The sequence below is a fragment of the Phyllostomus hastatus genome, unplaced genomic scaffold, assembly GCF_019186645.2.
Source record: "Phyllostomus hastatus isolate PE091 unplaced genomic scaffold, TTU_PhHast_1.1 phas_contig_1162, whole genome shotgun sequence".
Classification (NCBI taxonomy): Eukaryota; Metazoa; Chordata; class Mammalia; order Chiroptera; family Phyllostomidae; genus Phyllostomus; species Phyllostomus hastatus.
The window spans coordinates 920,827-934,979 of record NW_025333537.1 but is presented as its reverse complement, the minus strand read 5'-3'; the positions used below and the strand labels follow the sequence as shown (position 1 = coordinate 934,979).

The window sequence follows — 14,153 nt, the reverse complement described above, 5'->3', positions numbered from 1 at the left end:
CCTCTCCTCTCCTTCCACCCCACCTCCCGCCTCTTTCTCCTGCCCTCTCTCTGCCTTTCCTCCTCTTGAAGTGGCTCACAGAAGCCCACTGGATCCTCCTGTTCCTTGATGTGCCCCAGAACCCCAGGCAGGGTCACCTACATAATTATTGTGCCCACTGCGAAATAAAAATATGAGCCTTCTTATTTCAGATTCATGCAGAATTTGGAGACAATGACAGAGGAGCATGAAGCCAGGCACAGGCCCTTCTGGGCAAGGGCCTGGACCCGGGGAGCCAGCCCTGACCCCACATGACTCTAAGAAGCATTTCTTAATTCTCATTGGGCCTTGCTCCTAGCTCACTGCCTTGTAACTCGGACTTAAAAATTGCAAGGAGCATAGATTTCAATAATAGCATAGGGATGAGAGAGGACTGGGAAAACATTGCCCACAAAGAAGTCTGAACACATTTCGGGGAATTGTACAAACCATGTTCTCCAGTCATGGTGCCATTAAAATGATGATCGAGGATATTAAAGAGAACCATGCGTTGCTAGGATGCAGAGCCACCGTCTGGAGCAGAGCTCCCAGCGCCCACCTGTGCTGTTCGCCAGCAGCCCGGCAGCTCCGTACTGCATGCCCCTCTCCATTGTCTTGTTACCTGTGATGAGAGCTTTGGACGGGAGCCGCAGGGACTGGTCCGTGGCACTCCCCCAAACTGAGCTCTCAATTAGGATTCAAACCCACCCTGGAGAGAGAGGGAGAGAGAGAGGTGCTTCAGCTGGAGGTGAGGTTCTTTGAGAGACTTGTTCAAATTATAAAAAGTCACATTTCCCCATGTTGGGAATTAGATCCGAGTGTAACAGGCCTCCCAGGCTGGAAACGCAGCTACGTGCTCAGAAAGCCAGGCGAGCTGTGTGGCAGCATTTAAATGCGTGCTGTCCTGCTCCAGAGGGCCGCGCGGTACCTTCGACTGTGGCGCCCACCTTCTTGGATTAACGGAGAGATGCTTTAAGCTGTTACCCCAGGCCTGGAGCGCGCTCATTAGTCATGGAGGGCGGGACACGTCAGCTGACAGGCAGCCCCATCCATCCCGGCCCAGCGTCTGCGGCTGCTCTGTCTGTCTCCTTGGCTGGTGGTTTGGGGTGGGGTGAAGGGAGTGCGGAGAGGTCAGTGGATGACCTCTGACTGCAGGGCCAGCTGAGAGTATATCCATTCCAGGTAGCCCAATCCAAGAGGAGTGTTCTAGCCAGAGTCCTCTATTGCTGTTTTGAGTTCAGTTCTATATTTTCCAACACATATCCTTTTCACTTGGCTAAAATGAGGCTGCAGTGGGACAAGTAGGACTAACTGGGTCTAACCAAAGATCGCAGCTGCCATCCAGAGCGTAATTTCGTGTTAGTTTATTTATTCGTGGGCGCGGGCTCTGTCCAGACCACAAAGGTTCCTGCTATTTAGTGGCGCAGGCTACGGAGCTGCCCACTTCTCTCTTCCTACAGTTCTCGTACACTCTCATTTGCTCTCCCCTTTTTGAGTAATTAGCATGCCCCAGAACTGGGGAAAGGCTTAAAGAACTTCTCCATTATTCCAAATAGGTTGATGTCTGATGTCACATTCCACATTAAACACAGGACCCTGGTTTAAGATAGCTCATGTTTACATGGTGCTACAGAGCCCACCTGGCTTGCTAAGTGTCTCTGTAGCTTGGACCACCTGGGCACTCAGCTCGTGGGCTTTGCAGAGAGTGAGAGCTCCAACCACCGCCTCCTCTGGCATTACAGGAAATAAGTGACAATTCTGCTAACAGGCCGTCTTTCCTCAGGGCTGTGTGCCAGGCTATGCCACCTACCCGCCTTGCATGTATTATTCTCACGACAAATCTCTGAGGTTGGTACCATTAGCACCTCCAGTTTATAATGACGAACCGGAGCTGAGAAAAGTCAGGAACCTGGCCCCGGCACACACAGCAAGGGACGGGGCTGTGATCTGACATGCAGGCTGACTCCGTTACCCACAGACTACATGATCGAGTGCTGCCAACCTGTCAGACCCTCCCCTTCTTCCCCCTTTCTCTTGTCAAGGCATCTCCTCTGCCAGGTAACTGGCCCATCATTCTGGCAAACCCGTGTCTGTCACCCTGATGTGGGCCCACTCTGTTCCCATATTATTTCCCAGGCCGTGCTTGTATTCAGACGGGAGGTGTCTGGCAAAGACTCACCCTGAAGGAATACGGCAGAAGACATTTAATTAATTATTTTGCTCATCAGCAATCCTGTGCCCAGTAATGCCTGGCACAAGGTATTTGTTAAAAACCACATGCGCCAGGTAGGAGAAAGAGCCACTGAGTATACATGTCAGGAGATGAAGGTTCTGGTCTTGGCTGCGCCGCCAAGTCCATCAGGACCATGGACAGGTCCCCCGGCCTTCCTGGACCTCAGCCTGCCCACTCAGAAGATTCAAATCATCCTCATCATTATCACCCTTGTCTTTATCATCACCATCATCATCATCATCACAGAGCACCTTCTGTGTTAAGACATCCGGGGCTATAGCAGGGAGCAGGCAAACATGGACCCGTACCTGGAGGTGGTCCCAAGACTCCTTCTTCATATGGTGAAAGGGTCAGTAGGCTTCAAACTCCCTCCTTTAAGAAGAACCCTCTTTGTTACACCAAAGCAAACTTCTAGGGAAGATTCTAGCTTAGGACGGACTGCAGCCGTCCTCTCTGATGGGTGTGAGGGAGGAAGGTTTGAGGCTGAGCACCCGTCCCAGGCCCCCCTTCCTGGCCCCTCGGTGGCCCCTGGGAGAACTCCCGGAGTACCAGGGCTCACTGGACCACGGTGCACACACTGAAGTCCCTGCCACGGTCCATGATCGCTGACTCGTAAAAACTCAACCTGGTGGTGATTCCTTCCGATCTGGCTTGTGCTTCTCAGAATCTGGCAGAACGAATCATCTCCTGCCTCTGCTGAAAAGCCTCCTCCCACTCCTCCCCCGAAACCGTCACTCCGAACCCCTTCGGGGTAAAGGTGCTAGGTGCTTCCAGCCTGTTCTCACACCACCAGTGTGTGATGAGGCTTTTGGAAGCCTTTCTTAACCCAGACTCTTTATTTTAAACATCCTCTGCTTTTGTTGAGACGTTCCCAAAGGGCAGGCAATCTGTGGTCCCCGCTGGACACCGCCCTTGGTCTGGGTGGTGCTTCGCATTGGCTGGACGAACAGAGTGCCCGGCAGGCCTTGACTTCCACCTCAGAGGTTCTGTGCAGATTCAGGGATACCGGTCCGCAGGCGGGTGCAACTGGCGCACAGATACTGTGAAAACCTAGGGCTGTTTTCAGTAGGCATCCCTACCCGTCTCTTTCTGTCTCTGCTCGTGGCTGGTTCTTTTCCAGAGTCCTGGGCTCAGGTTGGGCTAATGATGATTGCTGATAATCTCACGTCCTTACAAGATTGCTTCTTTAGATGCTCCACCATTTTTCCCCCACGTTGTGATAAAGGATATAACTGATCTTAATGGTGCAGCGATATGTCCTGTCTGCTGCCTGCTCGCTTGTCATGGAAACTATTGGTCTGGAAACCCCAGTTCTTCCTGTTATGGCAGATACCAGTACTGAAATGAGCTCTTTTCACAGAGCCTGGCAGGAACCAGAAGGCACACCTCAAATGAGCCAAGTGAGGAAGCTGAATGAAGGGACTGTTTATTGAGATAATGGGCACAGTGCTGAGAAAAGGATGCCTAAGGAATGGTGCAGCCCCTGGGGCTAGCTGCTCCAGGGGGCAATTACCTCCGCTGGCATCCAGAGGGAGAGAGGGCAGGGGAGGTGGCGAGAGAGAGAGAGAGAGAGAGAGAGAGAGAGAGAGAGAGAGGAATTGCTGTAGGGAGAAATCCAAGAGAATAAATACTCAACCCTCCCTCTCTTCCCTCTGTCCCTCCCACTGTTATTATTTGAGTTCCCCATTGGCTGAATCCACAGAGCAGGGAGCCCCTGATGTGGCTGTAAAGGTACAGGTCAGCTTCCTGGGCACGTGGCAGGGTGGAGTGGATGTGGAGGAGTAAAGAGAAGACCGTTACAACAGGACATCTCGAAGTTATGGGTCTCTAGTCTGGAGAAGAAGGAGCCCTTGCAGAAAGGGGTGAATTTAAACACTGGGACTCCCCCCGACCATGAGGCTCATACTCATGGGGTCGGCTCGGGTGAACAGTGGTCCCAAATTACCAGGAGCATGTGCCGTCATTAGTTATTTTGTGCTATCAAGACTTTCCTGGGCCCGGGTTCAATTAAAGATTGATGTTCAGTCTGATTTCGTCTGTGAAGAAGTATGTGCCCAGCTGTCCAGCAGAGAGAGAGACCTCGCTTCCTGCAGAATTCAAGGCGAGTTGCTTCAGGGTTATGGAGAATTAGGGTGCCCAGGCACCCACTAGGACCTGTGGCCACAGCCTCTTTTACTCCAGAGTCGTGGAATTCTGGGGTGGGAAATGGGTGTGAAGGCCCCACACCCGTTGTCGTGGCCCAGGTGCCACCCCCACTGCAGCCAGCATTGGTGGATCTTCCCTGCTGGGGGCATGAGAAACCCTGTTCTGTGTATAACTCGCCCTCTCTGTTTCTCAGAGGAATGCCACGCTGTTGATCTCTGTGGCTTGGGCCCCAGGACCTTCGGTTCTTTTCAGCTTTCTATGAACATTTCAGAAGATGTAGCCCCATTTACTCAGATCCCTCTGCTTTCAAGGGGCCCCACCCGCCACATTCTTAGCTCAGCCAGAATCAGAGTCCTTAGCCTGGGGTCTGTGAACTGGTAGTGAAGGGGGTGTCCATGCGTGAGCTCTAGAGACGATACCATGAGCCCTCAGATATTATACCAAACTCCAAGTCGGTGTGGTGCATTGGGCGAGATGGAAGTTCTTTCTCTATTCTTCATAAAAGACGTTCACAAAAGGCCCAGGACCTGCTCCAGGGCCCAAGTCTGTCCTCCCTTGCATGTAATTTTCAAGGCATTTAAGCCAGACGCACCTCAGCTCATTGGTCCACACTCCTCATTTCACAAGTGGAGTCACTGGGATCTGAGCAGGGAAGACAGCAGGCCAAGGCCGCACAGCACGGCCACTGGGACTTAGTCACCTTTTCTCTCAGTCAGGCGTTTTCTGCAGCCCGGGGCCGGCAGCGCTGTGGAAAACACTCAGGTCACTCGCGGGATTAGAGTTGGGTCTGTTCACATTGACCACTTTGGTTAACAACACATTGTTTAAAGTATTTGTAAAGAGTTTGTTTAAAAGCTGCATCAAATATTTTATACGGATCCTCAGGATTTAAGGTCACTTACCAAAAACACTTTTGTTCTGTAGCAGGGATTCTTTGTTGACATCCTAAGCAAATTATCACAAATTTAGTGGCTTAAACCAACACAGGTTCTATTATCTCACAGTTCTGTTGGTTGGAAGTCCAACACGGATCTCCCTGGGCTAAAATCAAGGTGTCAGCAAGGTGGGGTTCCTTCTGGAGACTCCAAGGGAGTCTTCCTTGCCTTTTACGCCTTCTAGAGGATTCCAGTTTTCCTTGGCTTATGGCCACTTCCATCTTCAAAGCCAGGCATGTTGCATCTCAGACCATGTTCCATTGCCACATCTCCCACTGGCCAATCCAGGGTGAGCTCTCTGCTTTCAAGGGTGCGTGTGACTAGACTGAACCCAACCAGATAATCCAGGACAACCCCCCACCTCAGGGTCCTTAACTGTAAGTCCATGTGCTGAATCCCTTTTACAGTCTCGGGACACAGAGTCACAGGCTCTTGGGATTAAGAGAATTTAGACATGGACATTCTGGGTCATTATTCTGCATCTCACAGGGTCATTCACAAAAGATGGTCTACTGGAGAGGTCAGCAAACTTTTCTTTAAAACCTAGATGGTAAACATTCTGGGCTTTCTGGGCCATGTGATCTGTGTGTCTGCTACTCTGTGCTGCTATTGTAGAGCGAAAGTAGTCGCAGACTAAGTGTAAGTGAGTGCGTGTGGCTGTGTTTCAGTAAAGCTTTATCAAAACAGATCTGTAGGTTGGATTTGGCCCATGGCTAAAGTTTGTAGGCTCTTCTTGTTCGGATTCACCAAATGTCGTCTGAGAGAACGTCTGGTCTGGCCTGGGCCCTGGGCTAAAGGGTGAATAAGACAAGTTCTTGGCCCATGAGGGGGTCTTGCAGTCTGATGGGGGCAGATAGATGTTTACAGAAGCCTCGAGAGAGACAGGTCCTTGCAGGCAGGGTCCAGAAAGCTGCAGGTGCATTCCTTGGAGGAAGTGACCAAGTCTTGCAAGGAAGGAAATGGCCAGATTCCAGCAGAGAACGAAGAGGTCCTGACCGGAGGAGCAGGGTTCAGATGAGGTGTTAGGGGTCTGAGGCTTATGGTCTGGCCGTCGGCACCTGCGTGCTGGGCAGTTTGCACTGTGGTTAAGAGCTTGCGCTCGATAGCTCTTATAGACTTGAGATTCAAAGCTGTGTGACCTTAGATAAGGGTGAGGTTTCTCATCTCTAAAATGGAGACAGGCAAGGTCATCAGATGAGATCGTGTGTAAAACATGTTGTGGAATGAAGGGAAGCTCCCTAAAAAACAGCTATCATTGTGATTAGTTCCAGAGTTCCCCAGAATGCCCCAGGAAGCTGACCACCTTCCATCTTGTCTGACTTGCTAGCACTCACAAAGAACAAATGCCTTGCTTGTTGGCAATAATGATGCTATTCATAACAGTGGTACTGGTTGTACTTAGAGGAGTGGTAATAGTTGCTACCCTTTAAGTGTCACTCCCTATTTGCCAAGAACCATCATGTTTCCAGGGGTTATCTCACTTTACCTGCCCCGCAACTCTGGAGGCGGAACCCCATTATTAGGCACATTTTACCAAGGAGCACAGGAGGCCCAGAGAAGGCAAATGACTTGCCTAAGATCTCATGGTGGCAAAGGCTGGTAGTGGAACTCAAACCCAAGCTTGTCTCACATCAGGGATGGTGCTTTCCCCTGGCCCCAGGCAGCACAAGGGTCACGGACTCTTTCTTGTGCCTCCTTCTAGTGTCCTGACGACGGTCGATTGTGGCGGCAGTGGCAGAAAAGAGATGTAAGTTAACCCTGAGTAGAACTGAGCAACTCACAGTGAAGCCAGGAGCAAACCCCTGGCTCTCTGCATCCATCTGCTGAGCACACGTACACACCTCCTTGGAGAATTACCAGCAATGCCCATGAGAGTTTTGGCTCCGTAGTCATAGCATGTATATAGCACTGTGTTCAACTTATTTTAGATAGAAATGCTCGGGACTTAGGGTTCCACTGTCCTCCTCAAGCACCTTCAGTGGCCCCCATGACCTTTGATAGACTTTTTACAGTGATGTTTGAGCCCTGCACATTCCAACCCTTACTTCCTTCTCTACCTGGGACTCCTACTTTCCATATTATCCATGTTCTGCCTTTTTATGACCTCCATACCTATGTGTGTGCTGTTCCTTTGACCTAAAATCCCCTTCTCCAGGCCCTGTATGGACAGGCCCTAGCCTTCAGAGGAGATGTAGCTCAGCTGCCACTATTGGTTGCCTTCTTCATGCTTCCAAGAAGCAAATCGATACGCCTCTTTGTTGTCCTTAAAACCTACCTTCTGTCCCACTCTATGGCATTGCTAATTTTCTCCTTTATTTCATGGTTATTTATATAGACGTCTACTGTGCTAAGGTGGGTTCTTGAGGACAGGGTTAATGCTGGGTTCACGTTTATAACTCCTTCCCATGGTGCCTGGCATCGAGTGTTCTGTAAATAAATACATTTATATTTATAAATACATATATGTTATATCAACCAGAAAATAAAATAATAATTGAGGCCCACATCAGTATGAAGCCCACACAGGACTCTTCCTGTGCTGCTTGCAGAATTAGGGAGCATGAAAGGAAAGACTATGTCCACAAAGATTCTGGGGAAGGTGAGCAGGGAGTTAAGACCTTCACACTTAACATATTCCATGAACATAGCATTTGGTATAAAGTTCGATGCCAAATTTACTCTAAAATCGGGGATGCCTCTACATCCACATTAAAGTGTCTGTCTTCCCAAGGAAGAGCAGTGATCAGCAGCATGGGTATTGGAAGCAGAGGGACCAGGGTTTGCATCCCAACTTCATCACTAACTAGCGGGGTGGTGGCCTTGGCCAATACCCAGGTTGGCCTTCCCAGATCTCATCCTCTCATCTACATAATGGGGACATCACCGGCTACCACCCCTCAGGGATGGGGTCATGAGAATTGACTGAGGATATGCACGTACAGCACTTAGTGTAAGACCTAGCCTACAGTAAGGGGCGGCTGTCTAGTTATTGCCATTACCGTGGTTGTCATCGTGGTGACAGTATCCTACCTTCTGCTTCTAGAGATAACGTCTCCCTCCTCAGCTCCCAGCCAGAGGGCAGTCTGCAGTCTTGGTTGAGCTGTACTCTGTCCATGGCCACGGACACCAGGAGGACCCCCTCTCGACAGTCAGCCATCAGCAGCCACATCCTCAGCCCCAGGTAAGAGGAGCTCCTTGTTGCCTCTGGATGGCCAATGTCTCAAAAAAAAAAATCAGACTCTGCAGGTTGTCGTTCAAGTCATCCCCTTCCTCTGGACTATGCAAGGACAATCACGGTCCGGACAGTGTGAGATATGACCTTGCCACTTTCTAGCTGTGTGACTTTACGCAGGTCAGTTACCTTCTCTGAGCCGTCACTTCCTCAGCTGAAGAACAGGAAATATAATTGTACTTACTGCCCCCGATAGTTGGAATGATGAGAATCTACTGCAGCTCCCCAGAAGGCATGATTTTCCAAATGATTTTAAATAGCATGAGGCAAACATCTTTTTAAATAGCTATGCGTTCATTATAGTCGCCTTCTATCTAAAGCAAGTTCTTCTTGTTTTCCATGTAAAGATAGTTCTAGGTTTAAAAAAAATTAATGTATTCCTATTTTATTTTATTTTATTTTATTTTATTTTTAATGGGGAGTCACTATAAAGACAAGTTGGACGATTTCTCCTTAGGAGATTTTAGCCTGATATACGAATATCAGGATTGTATACTTTCCCTGTTGCAGAGGGAGATGAATTCCTTCATAGCCTGAGATGGGGCCCTCACAGATCTGTGGGATCGCCAACAGTAGTTGGCTCCAGCACGCGAGCCTTGGGACCCACCCTTAGCTGTAGGACTTCAATCCGTCTTCCCTCTTACTTTTCAGCCCCGTCCTCTCAGCTCTGTTGCTTTTCCTTTTCAAGGTGGCCCTCTTGTAATTGGGCGCTAATGACCATAAATCAGACAGTACGGGTTAAGCAGATGCATAATTAAGATGAAAGGCACACTGCTCTGTGATACTAGAAGAATCAATGTGGTAAGATAGGAAAATCACAGAGAAATGGGGCAAACCCAGACAACTCCTCGCCGACTTGAAATGCATTCGCTTTGAGGCAGGGACTTGTCTCTACAAAAGGAGGGCGGAAGTTGACGCTAACCTTTTGGGCATAGTCGGCGAATGGCAAATGGGCGCAGGGCTGCTGACCGTCTTAGGCTGAAAGATTTGATGTAGAAATGATCAAAGAGAGCCTGTGAGAACAGAGTGCATCTAGGGAGTTAATGAAAGCAAGATGATCTGATGACTGCACGTAATTAATAACAAAGGTCTGTATGGAGAAGGAGCCATGTCCTTGGTTAACCCCAAGTGATGAGGAATTTTCTCTCCTGATAACCCAACACTTCTGTGTTTCCCTATCAGCCAGTATTAAGGCAACAGAAGCAGAACTGGAGGCGGCCAGACCACAGTGTGATGTTCATTAACATAATCTCTGAGTTTCATAGTTGCAATTGTATTAGGGGGCATGCTAAGGAGACTCAGCCCTTGTCTTACCCTCTTTTCGAGGGTTTCATGCATGGGGAGGTGGGAGTGGCTGTGGTTTCAGTACATGGGCTGAAGTCAGAGCATCTGGATTCCAGCCCTATACTTACTCCTCTGCAGCTGTGAGATCTGGGGCAAGTTGCTTAACTTCTCTGTTTGTGTTTCCTCATGAGTCAATCAGGGTTGCTGTCAAGGTTAATGAGATGGTTTGGAAGTCATTCTTCATGCTGAGCCTGGCGTCTCCAAAGTGCTGGAGAAAATGAGCTGCTTTGTTAGTGTCAGTATTTATTTGACGCCAGAGGACCTCGAGGCAGACACCGTTAGCCCCATGTTACGGAACAGGCATCCGAGGCCCGGAGAGGAAGCACAGGTGGCCCTTCCCCAGGTCCCACGGCCACTCCTTGGGCAGAGTCAGTCCTGAACCTTCCCAGGCAGCCCTCTCCAGAGTCTCTTCCCCTTTTCTCTGTCCTGTCCCCTTCCAAGTCCTCAGTGTCCAGCTCAGTTCAGAGCAGAGGTGCCTGCACCACGGACAGTGATGGGGCAGGAGGCAAGAAAGGACTGTCAGCTCCTTGTCTGCTTTCTTTATGTCAGTGTCCCTAGGGCTGGCACACAATTGGTGTTCAAGAAATGCTTGCTGAGTGACTAACTGAATGTAAGATCAAGGCTGAAGCAGACATAATAACCATACTTGGTTACAGCTCAGCAAGTATACTTCATATTTCTGCTCCAGCCTTGATCAGTGAGGGTCAGTCATTTGCTCACTGATAAGTGGAAGAGCCAGGATTTGAACCTAGGTTTCAGTTCCTCCAAAACCTGTATTTGTATTTGCCACATCGTATGGCTCTCGGACATACGACACCCCAGGGGGTGGATCGCTTACCAGGCAAAATTTACTGGCAAAGAGTTGGCTTTTTATTAATATTAAAACTGCATGAGAGTTATTATTCAACATTCAACAGATATTGTTAAGTGCCTGCTGAGTGCCAGATCCCATGACATTAAGCCCTGGAATTCTTGATCTCTGTCCTTGGGCCCTGTTTACAGTTAAGTGATTCTAGAACTTCTGAGTGGGGAGGCACCACTGGGATTATCTAGTCCAGCTGGCTCATTATGCAGATGGAGAACACTGAGGTCTGCAGATGGGAATATCTGAGCCAAATTCGGAGTAAGGACTGACCTCGAGTTCAGGTGCCTTGACTTCCAGCTCTTTCTATTCATAGATTCATAAGTGATCTGTGAATACATCCCCCTTTCAAGACCTTAAAATATAACTGAGAAGGCTAAAATCCTCTTGGCAACCACTCCAATCTCAGCTCCCTTTTCAGAGGTATTAACCATCTTCAGTTTGGTGTGTATCCTTCCATGTCTTTCTCTATATGTGTATAAACACATATGTTCTTGTAGCAAATACATAATGTATTTGTGGGCTTTTTAAAAACATAAGTGATGGGATGCCATATTATGTATATGATGCTATATATAAATTCCTACATTGTGCTTCTTTCCTTCAACCATAGACTCTGGCAGCCTTTTCTTGTCAGTACACGTAAGCCTATCCCATTCTTTTGAATTTCTGTAAAATATCTGAAAGTTATGCCATGGTTCATTAACTATAGTCTCCTTGTTTCACTTTTAATTGACTCCAGGTATTTGCTATTAACCCCTAAGGCTTCAAACAACACACATCATTATACACATGGGCAAATGGTTCTCTGGGACAATGGGCATTTGCATTTTAAACTTGACTAGACACTAGCAGGTCATCCCAGTGTCCCTTCTGTGCCATAGAAGACAGTGAGACTCCTGTATCCTCACCCCCGTCTCACCTGGCGTATCACGGAGCTCAATGGACAAGTCTCCTGGACGTTTCCAATCTGACTGAGAAAGGTCACCCTAAAAACAGGAGAGGGAGAAAGCAATCTTCTGCCAAAAAAATAAAAAGCATTCTCTGTATTATTTATAAGGGGATGTCAACTCCAGAGAAATAGAGCTAAAGCTTTTATGATTTATTGCCCAGGAATTATGCAGCTGCTGCTGATAAATGCAAGAGCTTCTGGAGACGGAGACATTGCCTTACCCCGTGGCCCCCAGTGGGAGTTTCTGGGCTTGGTGGCAGCAGCCGCACTTGGCTCGGGAGTGTCTCTTAACGTTCGGCCACAGGTGGTGTCAGGGCCGCTCAGGGACTGGCATCTCACCTGGGCCCCCGCTGTGTCCCTGCCCTCTCCTTCACGCCCTCCAGGGCTGTTGCCCTGCTAGCGAGTGTGAAAGGGACTCTCTCCACGTCCTCCTTGTCCTCACAGCACATCAGCTTCCCCGGGAGGGTGCAGGCCCCACGTCCCTGTGGACCCCCGTCCTCATGCCCAACAGGACCCCACCTTGGTCACTCTCAGTTCCGCAGGGTCCATGCGCTGACAGGCACTAATGGACCCAACTGGGCAGATTCCTCATGTCTTGTCACCGATCGGTCGCTCCTCTCATTTTCCTGCACCGGTAATTCCACACCATTCCAACTTTCCTCCAGCCCCTACCCCTCACTCTAAGGAGACATGCTAAACTCCTCTGTCATTCAGTGGAAAATAATCATGGCCTCAACTTCTGTGATATCTGTAAATTCATCTCCGTCTTCCCTCTGGTCTCAGAAGACCAGATCCGGTCCTGTCTGAGGCTAATTCGGATCCACTCCCTCCTGCCCTACAGCGCGGTGATCCACGCAGGGTCCCCTCTCTTCGTTGCTCGATTCCCCCATTCCAGTTGTTCTTCCTCACGGGTTATCAACACCTGTGGGTCCTCCCACACCCTGAGTATGTCCTCACTGGGGAGATAACAAAATAACCAGAACAAGTGGTCTCCATCGAGAGGAAGGTTGAATTATGGGAGGAAACAAGATCCTGCAGACAGGAAATGGGGGGGAGAGGAGGGGGTCAGAGGATGGGGGAGTGGGGGTGGGAGAGGAAGGGGGAAGCAGGGGAGAGGAGAGGGAGAAAGCTAAAACTAATAATTAGAGCGTTTGTGGCCCCCATTTGGTAGCCTTGGGAAGGCCAAGTAAAGCGGCGTGTCTCCTGGTCAGGGACTGCATCCATGCCTCTGTTTCCAACACCGGTCCGTCGCTACCTAAATGGGTGGTGCCGCGACTTGAATTTATCGCCAGGCATGGCTCTCCACTGTTGCTGTTGGACATGGACCATATTGCAGCGTGAGCGTGGAGATTATTGTATAAATTATTCTCACTCACATAATCATCGTGATTTTAATTACTGTGTAATCTTCGCTAATTACTGTTGTATGTATCATTTGCTTTGGTTCCGATGTAACAACTGCTTTTCCTTTGCCTAAAAAATGGCATTACAACGTTTTCTTTTTCTGGGGAAAAATTGCTTTCTGTAAACATTCACAGCCCCATACTCTGGGCTGGTGGTTCTTCGTTTAAAAGAAATTGATTTAGACACCACCACCACCCCCTTTGGGCCCCCCTGTTGATTTTTATTTGGAAAAGGCTGGCATGAATTAATAAAAAGGTCTAAATTATAGGGTATTGTTTTTTTAAAATAAAGTTGTATTACTTTCAAGGAAAAGCAATTACTCTGACAGAAGTGGAAGCCAAGGATGGGTCACGTGAAGCCTGCTTAAATGATTAGACGCGCCTTCTTTGTAATTAGTTCATTAATTATGTAAATATGCATGGATGGTACTTAGCATTAAAAACAGCTTGTTCTCAAAGTAGGTTAAGCATCCACGCTAATCTTATTTCAATAGTACATTTATTTACTGGTCTCTGCATTCTTCGAGCCGGAGCTCAGGCTCCTATTAATTCATCCCGAATGTACTTAATGAAAGGGCCTCTCGTGAATATCATTTCACGTCTTCCGAGGACAAAAGGATTCTTCCCAGTTTTCTCAGTATTAGGAAGATTAGTGGAAAAGACGTTAAAACCGAGTGTGTGCAACCGTTCAGTGCAGACACGTCAACCTTGGACGCAAGGGCTGAGCCCGTGAAACCAGTCCGTCTCCGTCCGAGACTCAGCCCTGTAGCCTGCATCCCCCTCGGACTGGGTGGGTCTCCACGGGACAGAGGGCCGTTTCCTGTCTGGGCCTCCAGGTCTTGGATGGGAGATCTGTGGTTCGCTCAGGAATTTTGAGGCTCACCTACGTTAGCCACAAGTCTGTGTAAAACCATGTAGATTAGTCCTGGATGGCTCCAGACATTGTTTTAGCGTCTGTGGTGCTCTCGTTGAGTTTCTTATTGAAATGTGCTTACTGCATGTGCGTGTGATATTTCTACGTATACAGGA

The 14,153-nt window shown here is 48.9% G+C and overlaps 1 protein-coding gene across 2 annotated transcripts in view; it reads left to right on the top strand.

Annotated features, from left to right (window-relative positions):
- The window catches only part of MYO18B (myosin XVIIIB), a 225,154-nt gene that overhangs the window by 195,263 nt on the left and 15,738 nt on the right, over positions 1-14,153 (top strand). For both annotated transcript variants that reach the window (XM_045843131.1, XM_045843139.1), the window contains exons 41-42: positions 7,034-7,078; positions 8,375-8,512. In XM_045843131.1, the coding sequence (XP_045699087.1) occupies positions 7,034-7,078; positions 8,375-8,512 (183 nt within the window). The remainder of the gene's footprint in view (positions 1-7,033; positions 7,079-8,374; positions 8,513-14,153) is intronic.